The sequence below is a fragment of the Zeus faber genome, assembly GCF_960531495.2.
Source record: "Zeus faber genome assembly, chromosome: 11".
NCBI classification, from domain to species: domain Eukaryota; kingdom Metazoa; phylum Chordata; class Actinopteri; order Zeiformes; family Zeidae; genus Zeus; species Zeus faber.
In genome coordinates this window covers 9,437,121-9,456,988 of record NC_137205.1, presented here as the reverse complement: position 1 = coordinate 9,456,988, position 19,868 = coordinate 9,437,121, and the positions used below count along the sequence as shown (strand labels likewise).

The following is a 19,868-nucleotide window of genomic DNA, read 5'->3' as shown; positions in this document are numbered from 1 at the left end:
CACCTCCGGCGCACACTGCATTTGTTTACCACCAGATCTTGACCGCCCCAATATGGTGACGACATCGGACTTTATTACATACTAAAATACGGAGAGAATCACGAGCCTGCTTGTGACATTGAAGTTCGGACGCTCATTTTGATTGACTTTCTATTTTGAATTGCAATTGTGACACCCCTATTAGGTGAGCTGGTGTCTCTAATGCTGAGGATGGAGGTTATGTGACTTATAAAGTGTGTGTGTGTGTGTGTGTGTGTGTGTGTGTGTGTGTGTGTGTGTGTGTGTGTGTGTGTGTGTGTGTGTGTGTGTGTGTGTGTGTGTGTGTGTGTGTGTGTGTGTGTGTGTGTGTGCGCCCCCCCCCCCCCCCCCCCCCCAGTTGGGACTCCAAGAAACACACAGGCTACGTGGGCCTGAAGAACCAGGGAGCTACCTGCTACATGAACAGCCTGTTACAGACGCTCTTCTTCACCAACCAGCTACGGCGGGTATGTCTGTCTGTATAACAGCGTCTGCTTCCACATGGTCAATTAACGTGTATTTAATAGTCGGCAGTTTGCCCGACAATCTCAATAAGTTAATTAGGGCTGTGGGGGAAAAGTTTCGCGCGGGGGAAAAAGCACAAACGACAGATTTTGTAAGACCTGGATATGGGGACCGACCACTCCTTTGATAAATTTATTTATTTATTTATTTATTTCGATTGATTGCCATTGGGGGAAAACAAAGCATACACATTTAGTCAAGTCTTTATTTTTAGCCTTTCAAGTAAAATCACACTTACTTAGTCAACATACTGGGATTAACAGCTACACCCCTGAACAAACCGGCTACGGGAGCCCATCATCAGAATGTAAATACACTTTGCAGCAGTGTATTTTTAACAGGGGAAAAAAAATAACGCCTACGTGGATGGTCAACAAATCTGACATGGTAGTATTGAGCAGTGTATTAAACTTGTGCTGTCACCAGGCAGACAATCAGAGAAGTTAGTTCCTAGTTAGAGTGGTATGAGGGGTCCCTTTTCTGTTTTACTGGGTTTGGACATAACTAGGATTCAGTTGCTTTTCAACAAAAATATTTTTTTTTGGGGAACGTTCGTCAAATGTTTGACACCGTGACTTGCATTTATTTCCAGGAAAGGTGTAGCCTGCCACCAACAACGGAAACAGTACATTGAGAAACTCATGCATAGCTCAAATTCATTGAATGGGGGAAAGAGTATGGAATAACGTATTTTCGGCCAAAATAATGTTTCAGATTACCACTTCAACCTTGGTTAAAGACGATAACGGGCGTGTATGTGTGAAGTTCCTCTGACGCCTCACGCTCTCTTGTCACGCCCTCAGGCGGTGTACATGATGCCCACGGAGGGCGACGACTCGTCCAAGAGCGTCCCGCTGGCGCTGCAGAGGGTCTTCTACGAGCTCCAGCACAGCGACAAGCCCGTGGGCACCAAGAAACTCACAAAGTCCTTCGGGTAAAAGCACGATACTCTCGGAGCCTCTGCCTGGCGAGCTGGATGTGGTGAGGTTTTGTTTTTGTTTTGGAAACTAACCAATGGCGTGTTTTCTCCCCCTCTGCATAGGTGGGAGACTCTAGACAGTTTCATGCAGCATGACGTCCAGGAGCTGTGCAGAGTGGTGAGTGATCTCATTATCCATCGCTGGTCAGAAGGCTGGCTTGTCCAATAATCCTGACCCTGGTGTCTGTGTCTGTGTGTGTGTGTGTGTGTGTGTGTGTCAGCTCCTAGACAACGTGGAGAACAAAATGAAAGGCACATGCGTCGAAGGAACCATCCCCAAGCTCTTCAGAGGGAAGATGGTGGTACGTTCTCTTCCGTCCGTTTTTTTGCACCGCACCCAATGGCATTTTGGGAACCCGGTCTATAAAGCGCATACCCTGTGCTGAACATAACATTCAATATCGGTTTTAAAGCCAAAAAAAAAAAGTCTGTGACAGTGTGATTGACATGCACATGGGTAAATGACAAAAGGTGTTTAGAGGGGAGTACACAAGTATATATATTGAGATACCTGCTATACTGTGCTAAATGTAGTTTTTTTTTTATTTTGTAAAAATACATATGTATCTTCACGCGTATATTAAGTTGAAAGACTACGATTTTTGACATAATTAGTTAAAAATGTCAGGCGGTACAACCCTAAATAAGCCTTGTTTTTGGAAAATTGAAAGGGGTTTCAAATTGAGTGTGCTTAATAGAGATTTTTGGGTCATGTCATTGACCCACATATATACATACAGTAAGTTGTGTAGGATCCAAATTGTTGCAGGTCCACATGTCCTGGAAGAATTCAATGTCCTGGATTAATGGGAATGGGAAATTCCGGTCAAATACTATCTGTGTTTTTTGAGCTTAAAAGCAATTGATAGGCAGGCTATATACAGAATGACATCATCAAGACATGTCGATTTTTAATGCTTTTTAATTGAAAAGTAGGCTACTTTTGCGTAGTAGCCATTATATTCTAAATTAAATAAGTCCTGTCAATTGAGTCGTGTGCATACTACTATTTTAACAATAAAAACAATTTATAAAGCTAGCCTACGTTCGTGGGGGAAACACGTAAACACAAATAATTTCCTTCAGCTTTAGGCCTACATATTCTCAGATAAAATGAAGCAGTATAATAACAATTTGCAAACAAAATTCCATATAGGTTGTCAAGCTGTTTGACGCCCAGCAGCAAGGAGGAGTAATAATAAGAATTACGACGTTCTTTCGATATTGACAAACCTAATTGGCTACAGGTCAAAAGGTCAGCTTCAGATCGACCGATTTGATTGGCTTTTTGTTGCCAATTTTCTCACGCTTCTGTAAATGAACAAAACTGCGCAAGACTCGAAATTATCGAGCCCGTTTTATTTTGGCATTAGGGAAGAAATCTTCTTCGTTTCATCGCCCAGCACTAATTCTAAATTGTGCTTAGGGTGAAGTATTTTCACTGGACATTATGACTGGGGAGATTTCAATATGTTGGACTTCAACAGATCTTCCCAGTTAAAAAGAACAATAATTACCAGAACAACAGAAACCCTGGTTGGATCTGCCAAATCAATAATTTTGTGTGGAAGATCCAAAGCCGCTGCTATTTCCATGAAGACGTGTAATTCCACAAGCCTGTCTGCCTTTTTTTCTTTTTTTTTTTTTAAGTAGAATTCATATTTGTAACAGAAAAGCATGAATTTATTAAATAAATTCAGTATTGGCACTTATTTCTTTGGAAATACTCTCATAAATGTCATCTTTTGTCTCTGCCAGTCATATATCCAGTGCAAGCATGTGGACTACCGGTCAGAGAGGATCGAGGACTATTACGACATCCAGCTCAGTATAAAGGGGAAGAAGAACAGTGAGTAGCAACGCACGCACGCACGCACGCACGCACGCACGCACGCACGCACGCACGCACACACACACACACACACATACACACACACACACCTACCTACCTACCTCTAGGTACTGACTTGTCCCACCCTTGTTTTGAGCTCAGTGATTCACTGGTGAAACCACATACCTGCTGTGCTTTGATAAAAGAAGCATTTTGTCTCTCCACCCTCTCTGCTTCGCATTAAACCTTTTGGAAAAACAGAAAAACAACATTGCAAGAATAAAGAGCCTTATAGTGGCAAAACATGGAACCATGGAAACCATTGTCTGCACCTGCATTAAGTATATATTGTATTGTATCTACTTTTATTATATAAAGTCTATACTTTATTTGGTAGCTGCAGCGTCCCACGTGTCAGATGCTGTGTTTAAAGTGTAGAGTAGTTTTAAGGATACTGCTTTTCGCCACAGGGTGTCCAATAAAACAAAAGCTGTAGAGGATTCCTTCTTTATTGATAGCGTGTGTGTATGTTCTTCTTGGGCAAGGGTTTTGTTTTTTTTTTGTTTGTTTTTTTTAATGGCTTCTTGTGACCAGTACAGCCCTCCCACCGGTCTTCTGCCATCCCCAAACGCTCAGCTTTACTGCAGAGGGGTCGTTTGAAAGACATCACATGATGTACATGCATACCCCCCCCCCAGTCTCCAACGGGAAACCTCTATTAACACAAACAGCCTCAGCTGCCTCATCATTGATCACTGACAGGTGAAGCAAAAAATATTGATCATTTTGTTCCAATGGCACCTGTCAAGAGGTGAGATATGAGGCAGCAAGTGAACAGTCAGTTCTGAGCAACTGGGGACGGTAGCTCAGGAGGTAGAGCTGGTCGTCTAGTAATCTAAAGGTTGCTGGTTTCGATCCCAGGCTCCTCCTGCTAGCATGCTGTAGTGTCCTTGAGCAAGACACTTAACCCCTAATTGCTCCTGATGGCTGCGTCCGTCGGTGTTTGAATAATTGTAAGTCGCTTTGGATAAAAGTGTCGGCTAAATGCAATGTAATGTAATGTACCTTTGACAAGGGCTAAATTGTGATGGCTGAACGACTGGGTCAGAGCATCTCCAAAACAACAGCATGGTATATGCAGTAGTTAGTACCTAACAAAAGTGGTCTAAGGAAGACAACCGGTGAACTGGTGACAGGGTCATTGAAGCTTGTTGGGAGGGAAGTCTAACCCATCTGGTCAGATCCCACAGAAGAGCTACTGCAGCACAAATTGTTGAAAAAGTTAATGCTGCTCTGATAGAAAGGTGTCAGAACACACAGTGCATCACAGCTTGCTGCGTATGGGGACCAGTCAGTGTCCATGCTGACACCACTGTTAACCACCAAAAGCGCCTACAATGGACACGTGAGCATCAGAACTGGACCATGGAAGAAGGTGGCCTGGTCTGATGAATCAGATTTTCTTCTACATCATGTGGATGTGTTGATGCTGGATGTGTGTGCATCCAGGGGAAGAGATGTCGCCAGGATGCACTATGGAAACAAGACAAGCCGTCAGAGGCAGTGTGATGCTCTGGGAAATGTTCTGCTGGGAAACTTTGGATCCTGGCATTAATGTGGATGTTACTTTGACACATACCACCTACCTACACAATATTTGGTGTTTTTTATGTTTTAGCTGATAGGTGTGTACAGTGTACAACCAGACAATCATCTGTGTTTTTGTAGACGATGGAAATAAACCATTTCTTGAGTGACTACGGTCTTTTTGAGCGCATTGTATCCTGCAACCCAAAACTTTAGATGGGCTGAAACGGTAGTTCCTATGTTTGTTCTCTCCTGCATCAACGCAGCTAGAAGCCTGGCGTTGCTCAGAATGTGCTTTGTTAATCACCGGTTGCCATTGTGTTGCTAATGTAATCTACATATAGACTTTTCATGCGAGTGCAGATAGATGTGAGATTCTAATCTATTTAAAGATCTTATAACCATTTCCCCTCTTTCCCATTTTCGACGTTCCCATCGCTAATTATGGCCTCACTCCCGATGATGTTGCTACATGGTCTAACAACAAATACTGTGTGTAACCGGCTGGAGAATAAAACTCCCCTCTCTCTCACTTCTCCTGCAGTCTTTGAGTCCTTCAAAGACTATGTGGCGACAGAACAGTTAGACGGAGACAACAAATACGATGCAGGGGAGCACGGCCTGCAGGTGAAGTGTTTTACCATTCTTCTCAGGCTTTGTGTGTTTATTTTATTTTTTCTGTATTTTATTTATTTACTGCGATATGTTATGGTTGGTGGGAATTGCCCTGCTTTATTTATTCTGTAATACCGATTTAATCACATTTGTGTGTGTGTGTGTGTGTGTGTGTGTGTGTGTGTGTGTGTGTGTGTGTGTGTGTGTGTGTGTGTGTGTGTGTGTGTGTGTGTGTGTGTGTGTGTGTGTGTGTGTGTGTGTGCGGGAAACCGCTTTAATAATCATTCATTCTTTACACACGTAGCCACAAGCTTTACAACAGAATGTTACCGTAAGTGCTGTTGTAGAGGCCGGTGCAGAAACTGACCTGGCTCTATCCGCAAGCCATACCGTAAATCCCTTTGTAGGTGCACATCCTAACACCGTGAAAGATAACACATTGTACGCCTGTGTTTCCTGGCCTTCTAGGAAGCAGAGAAGGGCGTTAAGTTCCTCACCTTCCCCCCGATCCTCCACCTGCAGCTGATGAGGTTCATGTACGACCCGCAGACCGACCAGAACATCAAGATCAACGACAGGTGGGTTCGACGAGACTCAGAGCCAGGCCGGAGGCTTAAAATGAGAGAGAGATAGATATAGATATATATATATATATATATATATATATATATATATATATATATATATATATATATATATATATATATATATATATATATATATATTAACAATTACAACAGTTTTCCTCCGTGATTTAAAGGGCCGTCTGAATTGACCATACAGATGTTTAAAAAAAAAAAGGGAATGCAGCCATTGACACCCTATTATTAGGCGTTTTTTCTGACCAAACAGTTCTGGGGACCCCTCTTCGTGCTCTCTTCCAAAATCTTTTCTACGTCAGGAGAACTAAGAAAATGTGCAGAGGTTGCAGACTTTGAATCAATTGGGAATGGTACAAAGAACCGCTCCGAAACACGGCCGTCTTCACTGCTACAAACCTTCCACATATTTTGGTTTTGTTGTTTGTTAGATGTACAGCGTATTCAATGTCATCGCCGGCCAGTCGTTTACTCCTGCACAGATTGTCCACCATTCTGGGCCCAATGTGTCGCCGCTGGACCATGGAATTCATTGAAGGGCCTGCTAGCTCTGACAGACGGCCAAAAAAAACAAAAAAACAAGTAGGGATTAGACTGGGGAGATGAATTCTCAGGGCGATGAGCAGTATTCAATAATCCTTCACATTACGGGGGGCATCGTCTTATTGATTTCACGAGCAGAAATGGCATATATGTGGTTTTAAAGGCCTATACGCTGAAATTTCACATCCTCTGTGAATGTGTATCAATTCATTTGGGGCATGTTTTATGGGGCGAATGACCCAAATATGATGTTAAGCCGACCGTGGACCCTCGTCCTTTCGAACAAAGTCATCGGCCGTTTTGGCCTGCGGGGTTCGTTGGTCGTATTTTCAGCCGTACTTCTCGACTTCGCCCCCGCAGCCTCTCCTGGAGCGGCTACCCCCCCCCCACCCCTCCCGAGTAAAGCCCCAGTGACACCTTTAGCGGCTCTGCGATCAAACCCGCTCAGCTAGCGAGAGGAGGCGCGCGTTAATGACACGGTGTCAAAAGGAAGAATGGCCTCGGAGATTAACGGGGAAGACTTGCCGGGCGCACACTCCGCCCCCCCTTCGCCAAGCGGGTTTTGTTTTGTAGTCTCCCAGGCTCTGAGTCATCCCCCTGATGCTGTCACCGATACCTGCCACCGGCCTTGTATTGATACACATAAACGGGGGAGCGGTAGCTCGGGTGGTTGAGCGGGTCGTCTCTTGATTGGAAGATTGCCGGTTCGATCTGCGACTCCTCCTGGTAGCGTGCTGAAGTGTCCTTGGGCAAAGACTCTCGACCTAACTGCTCTCGTTGAGCTGGTGTGCGCCTTGCACGACCGCCACTGCCATCGATGCACAAGTGTGTGTATGCGTTAATGTGAGGTACGCGCCGGAAAGCACTTTGAGTTGTGTGACTAGAAAAGCGCTATCTAAAATGCACCACGTTTACCATCTACAGTTTATCAGAAATATTACATTTCTGTATTGGGACTGAATATTCTGTAATGCACATGAGATGCATCTGCAGACTGTGCGATACTGTTTGGTGCAATGTGAAGAATCCTCGCTTTAAAGTGGGGAATTTTCACTCGATCAACATGTTGTTATTGATTTACTGTGAAAGATTCAAGTTTTCCGTGGTGGTAAATATATGAAGTCCTTTTGACATGGAATTTTGAACACGTACAGTAAGCATGTTTTTATATATATGTTGTGTGCCACCGCCCACAGGTTTGAGTTCCCGGAGCAGCTCCCGCTGGACGAGTTTCTGCAGAAGCCCGACTCCAAGGACCCGGCCAACTACATCCTGCACGCCGTGCTGGTGCACAGCGGCGACAACCACGGCGGTCACTATGTCGTCTATCTTAACCCCAAAGGAGACGGCAAAGTGAGTGTCAAGGAGCCAATAGTGAGAACAACCTTTTTTTTCTACTAAAAGCACAAACAAATACACACATTAGCACACACACTAGCCACTTAGTGACAATAACAACGGTTTTGTGTGTTAGAAGGGGCTTGCACAACAAGCGCGGCTGTTTGAAAGACTTCTTGAACTTGGGCAACTTTAGGTGCCAAATATTGCGATTGTGTTAATATTTTCGATTTGCTTACCTTTTTAAATCAAATATTTGAATTTATCGCAATTGTTTTTGCGTCTTGCTGGTAAAGATAATGCATACTGTACTTTGAGTTGATCAGCCTTTCCAAGGTGAAATTCCGGCCAGCACGATATGCAAACTTGGAAGTAACCAAATTCCCATTAAATATAACTAACTAACTATTGAATCAGGAGTGGGGCTTCCAGGGTCATGACATTGTATTTGCCGATTAATTGTCCAGCAAATAATTGTGGTTGACAATTGGATTGTCTTTTATGTTCGTTTTATGGCACTGACATAGTATTATAAAATACACGTCCACTTATTGGAATTTGGGTGGACGATTAATGTGCCTCAAACCATCTGATGAAAACATTGAATTTATTGCAACATTCCTAACTTGACTAAAAATCGTTGACATTCGGGTTGAAACACGATTGAGTAGCTCAAATACGTGTTATTGCGATCCGCTGATTATTTTGTATAATTGTGACGGCTCTAATGAGGAGCCAGCGATGCGATGGATACAGAAATTAGTATTGGTAGAAATGCGATATTTACAGTGAATCCTAACCCTTTTCCTGAATGACGCTCCCATCATTTAGAACTGTTTATAGCACAACCTCGCTGAACGTTTGACTGTTGAGAAACTTCAATCTACCCTTTGAACTGCATTTAAACAGAGTGAGAAGCCCAAGCAAAGGCCACTGGTTCTTCTAGGATGGAGTTTTAGGGCGGAGGAGGTTTTTCGTGCGTGCGTACTATGCGCGGTGGCCCTCACGCTTAATATTATTATTATTATTATTATAATTATAATCAACCACTATCCAAAATAGTGCTTCAGAAGTGTTTGGAAGTTAATAGGTGTTGCAGCCTCCAGGTGTCTCTGTCTCTAAATGGACCCGGAAGCGTTGCCCATGCTGCCGTGTGTTTACACTTGTAGCCGGCAATCTGCTAACACTTAGCACCCGCTCACACGACTCCCCCACAGCCTGCGGTTTTCGGGTCCGTGTGAGGAGTGAGGTTATAACAGTTTCTTTTAACTGTCCACTTGCCGTTACCGTGCCAACGGCGCTCCGTGTGCAGCCATACTCACGTGCAGTTATCCTGATGACCGTGATCGGCATTTCCGCTGCTTGTTGTTATGGTCGTTCTGTTGACATTATCAGGTAAGCGCAAAGTCTCTCATTTATATGCTTTATTCACAGGTGTGTGAATTGACATGGATATGAAGTGTTCACAGAGCAATAACGTTAGTTTCTAAAACGACAAGACAGCGCTCTCCTCCTCTCGGGATAAAAAACAGCTCATAATTGAGCAGCGGTGTAGGGTTGCTCCGAGGTGCATACAGGGGAAACGCTCAAGTCTGAAGCATATAGTCGCATTATAGCCCTTCACTTAGTCTATTTCTGAACATGCTTTCAATAACAGTGATATCACATTTTTTTTTAAATCAATTTTTGCAATTTTCGCAGTTCATCCAGAGTGTAACGTGGCTACAGTAGCTTATGAGTAGCAAGCGGCGCAACTTCCTGTTTCTCGTCCCACGGATGTAGTCAAACGAGCTCATTTGCATGCCAAAGTGTCAGTTTTACCCCGAAAAACGATATATATTATATTTTCGAAAAGGAGATTTAAATTAGGAGATGCAATTTATTGTATTTTATTTTTATTTTTTTTTACAGCCCTGTTGTTAAGCACAGAGAAGCTTCAGCAGAGCGATACTTAGCGTTTCCCAATAGTTACGCTCAGCGGTGTTGTGCTATGAACAGTTAGTTCAGGTTAGAAGGTCTGGTTTGGAAGAAGGTTCCAATAAGTCGAGTGTGTTGATATAGCCCTGCATTCAACACACGACGTTTGAAGAAGCCAGACACGTTGTGCCGCTGTTGTCTATCCCCATAAGAGTCCGTGTGGTTGGCCATGCTGGGAAATACTATGGAAATGCAGTACAAATGGTTGTCTTAAGTACCTTGTGGCTCTTTGTCTCCAACTTCCCCCACCCCATTACAACAGTGGTGTAAATTTGATGACGACGTGGTCTCCCGCTGCACCAAGGAGGAGGCCATAGAACACAACTATGGCGGCCATGACGATGACCTATCAGTGCGCCATTGCACTAACGCCTACATGTTGGTATATATCCGTGAGTCCAAGCTTGGTGAGTCTCCCAGCTCTACTCTTACTCCAACTCAACTCCCAACTCTATTCCCAACTCTACTCTTACTCTACCTCTACTTCACCTCTACCTCTATTCTACCTCTACTCTAATTCTAACTACTCCTCGTCTACTGTAACTCCACTTCAGCTACCTCTACTCTGGAGGGATGATGGGGGAAATCCACCATTTTCCTCAACATCTTGATCAAAATATATGATTTCATTGTTTCATCACAATATAAAGGCCCAATAAGATAGGAAATGTGATCCGTTATTTGATGCTCATCTACTCTCCCCTCCGCTCCGCCAGGTGAGGTGCTGCTGCCCGTGACGGATGTAGACATCCCCCAGCAGCTGGTGGAGCGCCTGCAGGAGGAGAAGCGGGTTGAGGCGCAGAAGAGGAAGGAGCGCCAGGAGGCTCACCTTTACATGCAGGTCCAGGTAAGACCTGGTGCCCACGGAGAAAATAGAATATACCGACCTGGTATAAATTTTCTACCCGGCTAAATGGCCGATTTGAGGTCATTGGGCCTGTGGCTGTCAAACTTTTTTTGCCTATAAACCCATATTTAGGTCCCAAAAAACATTAGTGAATTTATTTTTTTCCTCTTTTATTATCCCTTTCGTGTCTTAAACAGCGATGTAAACCAACAGTTAAATATAATTTAAGCCAATCTGAACTAGAACTACCCATTCTGCTGTCGAGAGCGACGCTGTGTCAATCATAGATTTTTTTATTTATTTTTTTCGGTGTATATTGTACATGATCATAAAAGGAAAATGAGATTTGCAGCCTGAATCAGACAGTTGTCGTTTTTCAGCATTAATTTCCTTCCAGTGAGTTATTTTTCTCAGACATTCTGCTCAGATCATGCTGTTAAAAGTCTGTGGGTGGGAGGGGTACACTGAATGTTCACACACACTCTGACTCATCCTTTGTTGCAGTGTGAGTGAATTCTTTTTTTCTTTTTTCTTTTTTTTTTTGTCACTTGCACTTGCTTGTGGTTGGTGGACGAAAATAAAGTGTGTGTGTGTGCGCGCCAGCACAAGCGACAGGGTTTCAGACCCACAGTTCATTGTAGAGAGTGAGCTAGGTGAAATAAGCCCAGGAGCAGAAAGACATGTCATGATAGGGCTCCTCTCCTGAGTGAGTGTGGGGATGGGTGTGTGGTGAAACTGTGTTTCTGAGTTAAGCACCTTCAAAGTTTCCCACCACACTTGACTTCATTCAGCCAGCTCCCAGAATGCAAATGGTTGGAGGACCAACACAGCCACATGGCCTCTTGTCATATGGCCACTTGACACCCTGCTGAATGGGGACTTGACACCCTGCTGAAGGGGGCAATCTCTGCATTGTTTATGTGTTTTGAGGGAATGTTGAACAGCGTCATCAACACAAATCTTTTGTTTAAAAAAAAAAAAAACAAAAAAAAAAAAAACCTTTTAACAGTAAGAATAGACATGTTTTAGAAAAGTGGAATTATATAGGAGTTTAAAAGTGCGGACAACACGACAGAATGTAGTCTATCAATGAGTCTCTGTATATCAACCTTGTTGTGTCATTTAACTTTTAAATGTGCGTATGCAAAATATCTTCAAAGGTATTGGAGTTATTATATGGGCTAACCCCAACCCTACCACAGCTACACTCTTGAGAGCCTGTTTGGGGCCTCGTTTCATTTTCTTTTTGGCCCCTGGCTGCATTTGCAGGTAAACTTGAGAATCTTGTCCATTACTACTTGTTTATAATCTGCATCACCAACCTCAGCAGACTTCATCATGTCATCAACTTCTTCCGTTGTAACAAGAGCGGGCGTATCATCGTTCTTTGGTGGTTCTTGAAAATATTCACATTCAGGTTGACATCCACTGTTTGAAATGTTCTCCAAGTCTGGGATAACGCCAATATCATATCCAGATTCGCCGTCCTTCTCCGCATTGCGGAGAACTAACTATCATCGTGGGATAAGAAGTCCTGTACGCGCTGCTTACACTGACTTGGATCTATTGCACTGGTCAGATTAAAGTCTGCGATATGATTTCGATCTACCACCCCGCTTCTCTTAAACCATAACACAGAGATTACATTTTTCACAGAGAAGTGAAACCGGATCCTCGTCTTGTTTATGGAAGTGACATCAGCGTGACTTCTTCGTTGGTACACTGTGGTATATGCCCCCTCCACAATGATGTCTCTGTGTGTGTGTAAAAGTAGTACGATTTTAAGGTTGAGCTATATCAAAACTGTTTCACATTGTGAATTCACATCACATGGAATATGGCGGAATGATCTTCACCTCGATGGTCACTTTAAAGGAAAAGATCGATCGGTGTTGTTCAGTGTCTCGCTAAGTGAACTGTGTTTCCCCATGTAATCTAACGGGGGAAAATTTAACTCCACGTAAATTTAAGCATATCTTAGCAGAAGCGTGGACAGAGGGAGTTTGGAAATGAAAGGTGGAATGTCTGCTCTCTGTAATAGGTACTATATTTGCAGGTGTGCAGATATGTATAGATAGATGTAGATAAGTGTATATATAGAGTGCAAGTTGCATGCAAGGTCCCAGACTGAATCGTTCATTCGAAGAATCAAACTATTCAAAATCCTTTCACGGTTTGGCAAAATGGCAATTTAATTCCCAAAGTTCATAATTCATCAATCTTCTTTCCTTTTTTCGTTTCCTCTTTTTTTGGCAGATGGTGACAGAGGACCAGTTTTGCGGTCACCAGGGCAACGACATGTACGACGAGGAGAAGGTGAAGTACACGGTCTTCAAAGTGCTGAAGAGCTCCACATTGCAGGAGTTTGTCCAGAACCTCTCCCAGACCATGGTGAGCAACACCACGCTCTCTCTCTCTCTCTCTCTCTGTGTGTGTGTGTGTGTGTGTGTGTGTGTGTGTGTGTGTGTGTGTGTGTGTGTGTGTGTGTGTGTGTGTGTGTGTGTGTGTGTGTGTGTGTGTGTGTGTGTGTGTGTGTGTGTGTGGTCATAAAACAAATGGTAAAACCTTAAAAAGCTAGTCATGCTTTTGCGGGCTGCGATTTAGATGGGTGGTTGTGTGGGTATAGTGCATTTGTCTGTGTGTGTGTGTCCCGGTCTGAGTGTGCGTGTGTTATTGATGTGCTGCAGGGTTTCCCACAGGACCAGATGAGGCTGTGGCCCATGCAGGCCCGGAGCAACGGAACCAAGCGGCCCGCCATGCTGGACTATGAGGCCGACTGCAACAAGTCGGTGAGTGTGTGGACGGCACAGGTCTTCAAGAACCAGCAGTAGGAAAAAAGTGTATTTAAACAAAAATAATAACAACAATTTCCCCCAAGTTTGACACGTTTGTCCGTCTTCATGCCCAGATGATCGACTTGAGCGACAACGAGAACCCCTGGACAATATTTCTGGAGACCGTGGACCCGGAGACGGCCGCCAGCCACGCCACGCTACCCAAGTTCGACAAAGACCGTGAGTCCTCCCATTTTGACGCGGAAGGCTCTAGTAACACGTCCCCTTCTTGTCAACAATACACTTTGTTGATGTATTTTCTAATTGTTTCTGTCACTCTTGTCTCTGCAGACGATGTCATGTTGTTTTTGAAAATGTACGATCCCAAAACCCGAAGCTTAAATTATTGTGGACATATCTACACACCTATATCCTGCAAAATACGTAAGTTTCCACTTGAACGTGCGTTGTTCAAGTTCAAGAGGTTATTTGTCACATACATATACATTCGGTCATACATATATGCAGTGACATGTCATGACACCTGGTGATTACGCACAATAAACTCTAAGCTCTAAAAATACAAAAAAAAAGTACAAAAATGTGTGTAAGCGACACGAGGTGCTCGGGCAAGCGGACGCAAGGGGCGACGCTACAATTGCGATTCTGGGTTCTATAATTATATAATAAATAAATGAACATTTAAATCCTCCTCAATGAAACTTAACTTAAGTTACCTCCAGTACTTACCTCACAGAGTAGAAGTCCTGGCATGTCACAAAGCTTCAAATGACTCAGATTATCTACATCTACATCGCAACCAACTCATAGTGGAAAATGGCTATGTATTTATATATATGTAAACATGTCCCAATTGTTGCGAAAGGCTTTGAAGAAAGACCATCACATATCATGTTATCCATTGTCTGGCCGGTGCTGTCTGTACAGGTTGTGTGCGTGTTTTGGGTTGTCATTACTTGTGTTTTTAACCATTGCTTTTCCCCTCCCCACCAGGAGACCTGTTGCCCGTCATGTGTGAGAGGGCGGGGTTTCAGCAGGAAACTAGCCTTATCCTCTATGAGGTGACCTCTCCGCTCTTCTCCTCCAGCTCGATGTTTGTCTGATACTCCCAATATTGGAGCACAGCGCCGCTTGCTGACGCTCCCATGTTTCTTCTCTCCCGTGTCGCAGGAAGTGAAGCCCAACCTAACGGAGCGGATACAGGACTACGACGTCTCTCTGGACAAGGCTCTGGACGAGCTCATGGACGGGGACATAATCGTCTTCCAGAAGTAAGTCAGAGTGAGAGACGCACGCACAGAGGAAGCGACCTCTCTGGGATTATTATGCATCTGATGCAATATGAGCGGTGTGTGTGTGTGTGATATTTTCTTGCTTTATTCAAATAACGATATTTTAATCTAATATTCCAGGGTTTATGTAATTTAGAGTTAGGGCGAAGATGGTATGAGATTGATAGATTATTTTATTAATCCCGTCGGGAAATTACAGCATCAGAACAGCTCACAATAATAAAAGAACCAGAAAAAAAAAACTGAAAATGACGATATATTAAAAGTGAAAATATACAATAAAATCATTAACTTTACACAATAAAAAAGGCAATATACAACTATGCACACACAGTTGTGGTCAAAAGTTTACCTACACTTGTAAAGAACATGTATGTCATGGCAGTCGATTTTCCAATAATTTCCAATAAAGTCTTATTTTTCTGTGAGGGAACGATTGTATACTTGGTCACAAAAACATTCATGAACTTTGGTTCTTTTATAAATTTATTTATTATGGGTTTCTGAAAATTTGACAATCTGCTTGGTCAAAAATATACAGACAGCAATGCCAATATTTGGTTGCATGTCCCTGGGCCATTTTCACCTCAATTAGGTGCTTTTGGTAGCCATCCACAAGCTTCTGGTTGAATCCACTCCTCTTGACAGAATTGGTGCAGTTCAACTAAATTTTCTGGCTTTCTGACACGGACTTGTTTCTTCAGCACAGTCCAGGCCACGTGTTCTCGATGGGGTTTAAGTCATGACTTTGAGAAGGCCATTCTAAAACCTTAATTCTAGCCTGATTTAGCCATTCCTTTACCACTTTTGACGTGTGTTTGTGGTGTGGTGGTGTTTGTGTGTTTGTGTTCCTGTTGGAACACCCAACTGCGTCCAAGACCCAACCTTCATGATTTTAGGTTTTCCTGAAGAATTGAGGTAACTACTGATTGTGTCAGACGAGCCATATTTTAATGGGTTTAGAGAAGTCGCACTCACAAGAAGTAAAGAGGCCACACCACAAAGCAAATTTGATTGACACAACTTTCTACATCACCAAAATTGATAAATGTGCTGTGTGTATATTTTGAGCCCAGCAGATTTGGTCACATTTTCAGAAGACTCATAATAAATTCATAAAAAATGCAAAATTCATTAATGTTTTTGGGGCAAAGTATGTGCTCCAATCATTCCATCACAGAAAAATAAGAGTTGTGGAAATGATTGGAAACCGAAAACTGTCATGGCAAACTTTTGACCACAACTGTATAATATCAAATTGAATGATGATAGCACAATGTGTTTATCTGTTATGGCAGATTGTCAAATAGGCCCCGCCCAGACATCTCTACTACACACTGCATAAACGGGAAACCCCCCATTAACCACAAATATGTTAACTCACTAGAACTCTTGTGAACATTTTGCAGCTTTACCGGTGAATGCTTGCTGGCTGCTTGAAGGCTGCTTGCAAAAACGTCGCATACTCCTCAGACAAAAAGACGACACCATTGTGAAATTCGTCACGGGAACTTTCCAAGGCCAAAAAAAAAAAGTATTTGGAAGAAATTTTGAATTTACTCCAATGTAGATGTTTGAGGCGATAAATGTGATTGGGCGGAAGATTTCAAATCCTAATTCAATAAACTTGTTGATTTCTCTTAATCATTCAAATTTGGCTGGGTGGTTACTAACACATTTTTCTGTGGTGTGACAAACTCAGAACACAGATTTATTTTTTGTTTTATTTTATTTGTTTTTGGTGGCGCCTAAAAAAAGCGGTAGTTGCAGGTGTTTTTGGACCTCACTTCCCAGAGATCCACAGTGTCGCCTGTGTGACGTTGGTCAGTTGGTAGGGAACTACGCTGCTTGTGATTTGAATGCACGGCAGGAAAGTCGCCATAGACAACCGTTCTTAATACTCAGATCACTGCAAATGCATGGCTTCATCAGTGGGCCGTCGACTCTTATCACTTTTGTGTTCCCTCATTCGGCGATAGTGACTTAGCAGACATGAATTTCAATGAAAATCTTCAAGATTGGCACTTTAAGCAATCCAGGAAAGCTTTTTTTCCCCATAAAGCAGTGTAGAAGTCATGGAAGAGAAGATGGCGCTATAGCCTTCCCTAATGGATGAGTCCTCCCACATTTCGAAGGGTATGGTCAGTACATTGGTGCATGTCACCATCAAATATAATGCATATCAGCCATTGTTACCCTGTCTAATTGATGCTGCAATTTGATTTGCTGGTGGCGGCAATTGTTTCTTTGGACTAAATTTGTAGGTTGCGGCCATTTAGATGTGGCGTTGGTGGCGGCCATTTTTGTTATGCAAATAGGCCCCTCCAAGACATTTTTTGTAATCTTGGAAAAATAATTGTGGCAAAGACCAAACGACACCAGATTTCTCCAAGTGCCACAAAGTCAGACCCTGCACATTTCTACCAAATTGGATGATGATTGCACAATGCGTTGATGCGTAATGGTAGATTATGTAAAATAGGTCCTCCCCAGACATTCAATGTCATTGAATGAATTTAATTTTGTGTCAGTCCAGACATGCCATGGTCCAAGTTTGATGAACATTTTACTATATCTGTCGGAGGAGTTACTAAAAGAACGTTCTGGACAGAATTCAAAATGGCCGCAAATATCATGGGAGGCGCTATGCATAATAGACTTGCTACGACCAAAGAAATCCACTGGATGCAAGAAGGTTTCTGGGACCAGCGGTTCAGAAGTGATTAAACAAAACTCAAAAGTGGTCATTATAGCAGCACCGTCTTGGCCGATGAATCACATTCTTTGTGTTTCCTAGTTTCTTAAAAACATGTTGAACCTATCATTTAAGCTTTTGTGTTTTTTACGGTTTCTAAGCACCAGGCACTTTCGGCTGGAGAATGGCCAGGAGAATAATAATGTTCTGAACAAAAATAGGGTTGCAGCACCCCTGAAAATAATAGGAAAAACAAGATTAGTTGCAGCAATTGCCCCAATATGAAAACAAGCCGGAAAACTGAGAAACGCTAGCTAACGTACTACTACACAACTTAAACAGGAAACCCCCCATTAACCACAAACTCTGTTAACTTACTCAAACTCTCGCGAACATTTCGCAGCTTTACGGTGATTGCTTGCTGGCTACTTGCACAAACGTTGCATACTTTGCTGAAAAGAGGGCGCCATTGTGGAGTTTGCAGGCAAAAATTAAAAAATGGCCTTTGTGTTTTCTTGGAAATCTTGATGGGAGTGATTCTGTGCAATAAGCCTGCAGCAGTATCATCATCGCTATTTCTTTGCCGGACTTGACATATTGTCTGACTCATGTTCCCAACTGTTCTGCTGGGCACGTGGCGCGGGCGCGTGTTCATTTGTCAGTTTGCGCATATTCCTCACAAAGAGCAACATCACAAAGGACAATGTCCTTGGTTATTGTGATGCAATTCAACATGGAGAAGATGGTGCCATTTATGCTCAGCAGATGGTGTCTCTCAAATAAGTGAACTGTATATTGTAGAAATTCACTTTATATTATTTATAGTTGGTATTTAGCTTTAGTTAAAACAAAGAATAATGCTTAATTAAAGCTGCAAGCAGGGTGGGTCCTTGACGTGAAAGTGTCGGGACACAAGTTTGAAGTCGATCCGATAAATCTCCTAGGAGGAGTTCGCATGTACGGAGCATGAAAATGACCAAAAAGTGACAGTCACAAAACAATGCCTTTTTTTCGAACATGAAATTCAACGCTTTTCCACGCCCACACCGTGTGATGAAAACCCAATCTTTTAACAACATATAAACCTGAACGTCTCTTGTAGACACTCATCAAGTTTGAAGTCGATCCTATAAATCGCCTAGGAGTTCGCAAAAGTACAAAGTGTGAAACTAACCAAAAAGTGACTCACTGGCACCTTTAATTAAATATGGCAGACTTCCTGTTGGGCTTAGATCATGGTGCCGATATAATTTTTTTTAAGTGTAGTGGTAAAATCTTCGATGTGTGCATGATTGATTGTCGTATTTTCTGTAGTTGCTTCTTTTACCAATTGAGAATACTGCATTGCAGCAGAACATTGTGAACACAACATGCATTCATGGGATTTGAATTGAAATCTACCATTATTGCTTTACCTCCAGAAATTGTATCCATTTTTGGCGGTGATATGCGGTATAGACTGGGCATGACCCAAGGAATCCATGGATTCAGGAATTAGACAAAACGTAAAAGGTCGTTATAGCGCCACTATCTGGCCGATGAATCACGTTTTTTGTCTTTCCTCCTGTCGCAACCTATCATTTAAGTTTTGTGTCAGTGGTTTTTATAGTTTCTGAGCGTCAGGCATTTTCAGCCGGAGAATGGCTCGGAGAATAATAATAATCTGAACAGTAACAAAAGGGTTCCTGCACTTCGTGCTGGACTCATAAAAATGTAAACAGGGAACAGAATGTTGACAATAAACCTCAAATATAAAGAGTCAATATCCACCTCACATTCTGGAAATTGTGCAATACGTGCAACTTTAGCACTGATTCCGTTCCGCCTGAACAGGGACGATCAGGAGAACGATGCCAGCGAGCTGCCCACGGCTAAGGACTACTTCCGGGACCTGTACCACCGAGTGGACGTCATCTTCTGCGACAAGACCATCCACAACGACCCCGGCTTTGTGGTCACGCTCTCCAACCGCATGAACTACTTTCAGGTGAGGGAGCTTTTTCAATCTATTCCAGCTTTTTTGTTTTATTTAACCTTGAATTCAATGTCCCTACAAACTATTTCTCAATGCAATTTGATTTCAATGTTCTACCGTCGTCCCACCGTGACGCGTCAAAGTGATCAGGGCTTGTCTGCAGTGTTTTGAGGTGTGTGTGTGTGTGTGTGTGTGTGTGTGTGTGTGTGTGTGTGTGTGTGTGTGTGTGTGTGTGTGTGTGTGTGTGTGTGT

At 42.9% G+C, this 19,868-nt stretch overlaps 1 protein-coding gene across 4 annotated transcripts in view; it reads left to right on the top strand.

Annotated features, from left to right (window-relative positions):
- The window catches only part of usp7 (ubiquitin specific peptidase 7 (herpes virus-associated)), a 40,437-nt gene that overhangs the window by 11,316 nt on the left and 9,253 nt on the right, over positions 1 to 19,868 (top strand). For 3 of the 4 annotated variants that reach the window (XM_080009270.1, XM_080009267.1, XM_080009269.1), the window contains exons 6-22: positions 377 to 485; positions 1,347 to 1,477; positions 1,586 to 1,640; positions 1,744 to 1,824; positions 3,281 to 3,371; positions 5,485 to 5,567; positions 6,024 to 6,133; positions 7,894 to 8,071; positions 10,275 to 10,419; positions 10,729 to 10,859; positions 13,116 to 13,250; positions 13,547 to 13,648; positions 13,768 to 13,873; positions 13,985 to 14,077; positions 14,648 to 14,715; positions 14,825 to 14,925; positions 19,475 to 19,628. In XM_080009270.1, the coding sequence (XP_079865396.1) occupies positions 377 to 485; positions 1,347 to 1,477; positions 1,586 to 1,640; positions 1,744 to 1,824; positions 3,281 to 3,371; positions 5,485 to 5,567; positions 6,024 to 6,133; positions 7,894 to 8,071; positions 10,275 to 10,419; positions 10,729 to 10,859; positions 13,116 to 13,250; positions 13,547 to 13,648; positions 13,768 to 13,873; positions 13,985 to 14,077; positions 14,648 to 14,715; positions 14,825 to 14,925; positions 19,475 to 19,628 (1,873 nt within the window). The remainder of the gene's footprint in view (positions 1 to 376; positions 486 to 1,346; positions 1,478 to 1,585; positions 1,641 to 1,743; positions 1,825 to 3,280; positions 3,372 to 5,484; positions 5,568 to 6,023; positions 6,134 to 7,893; positions 8,072 to 10,274; positions 10,420 to 10,728; positions 10,860 to 13,115; positions 13,251 to 13,546; positions 13,649 to 13,767; positions 13,874 to 13,984; positions 14,078 to 14,647; positions 14,716 to 14,824; positions 14,926 to 19,474; positions 19,629 to 19,868) is intronic. The other variant, XM_080009268.1, reaches the window with a different exon arrangement.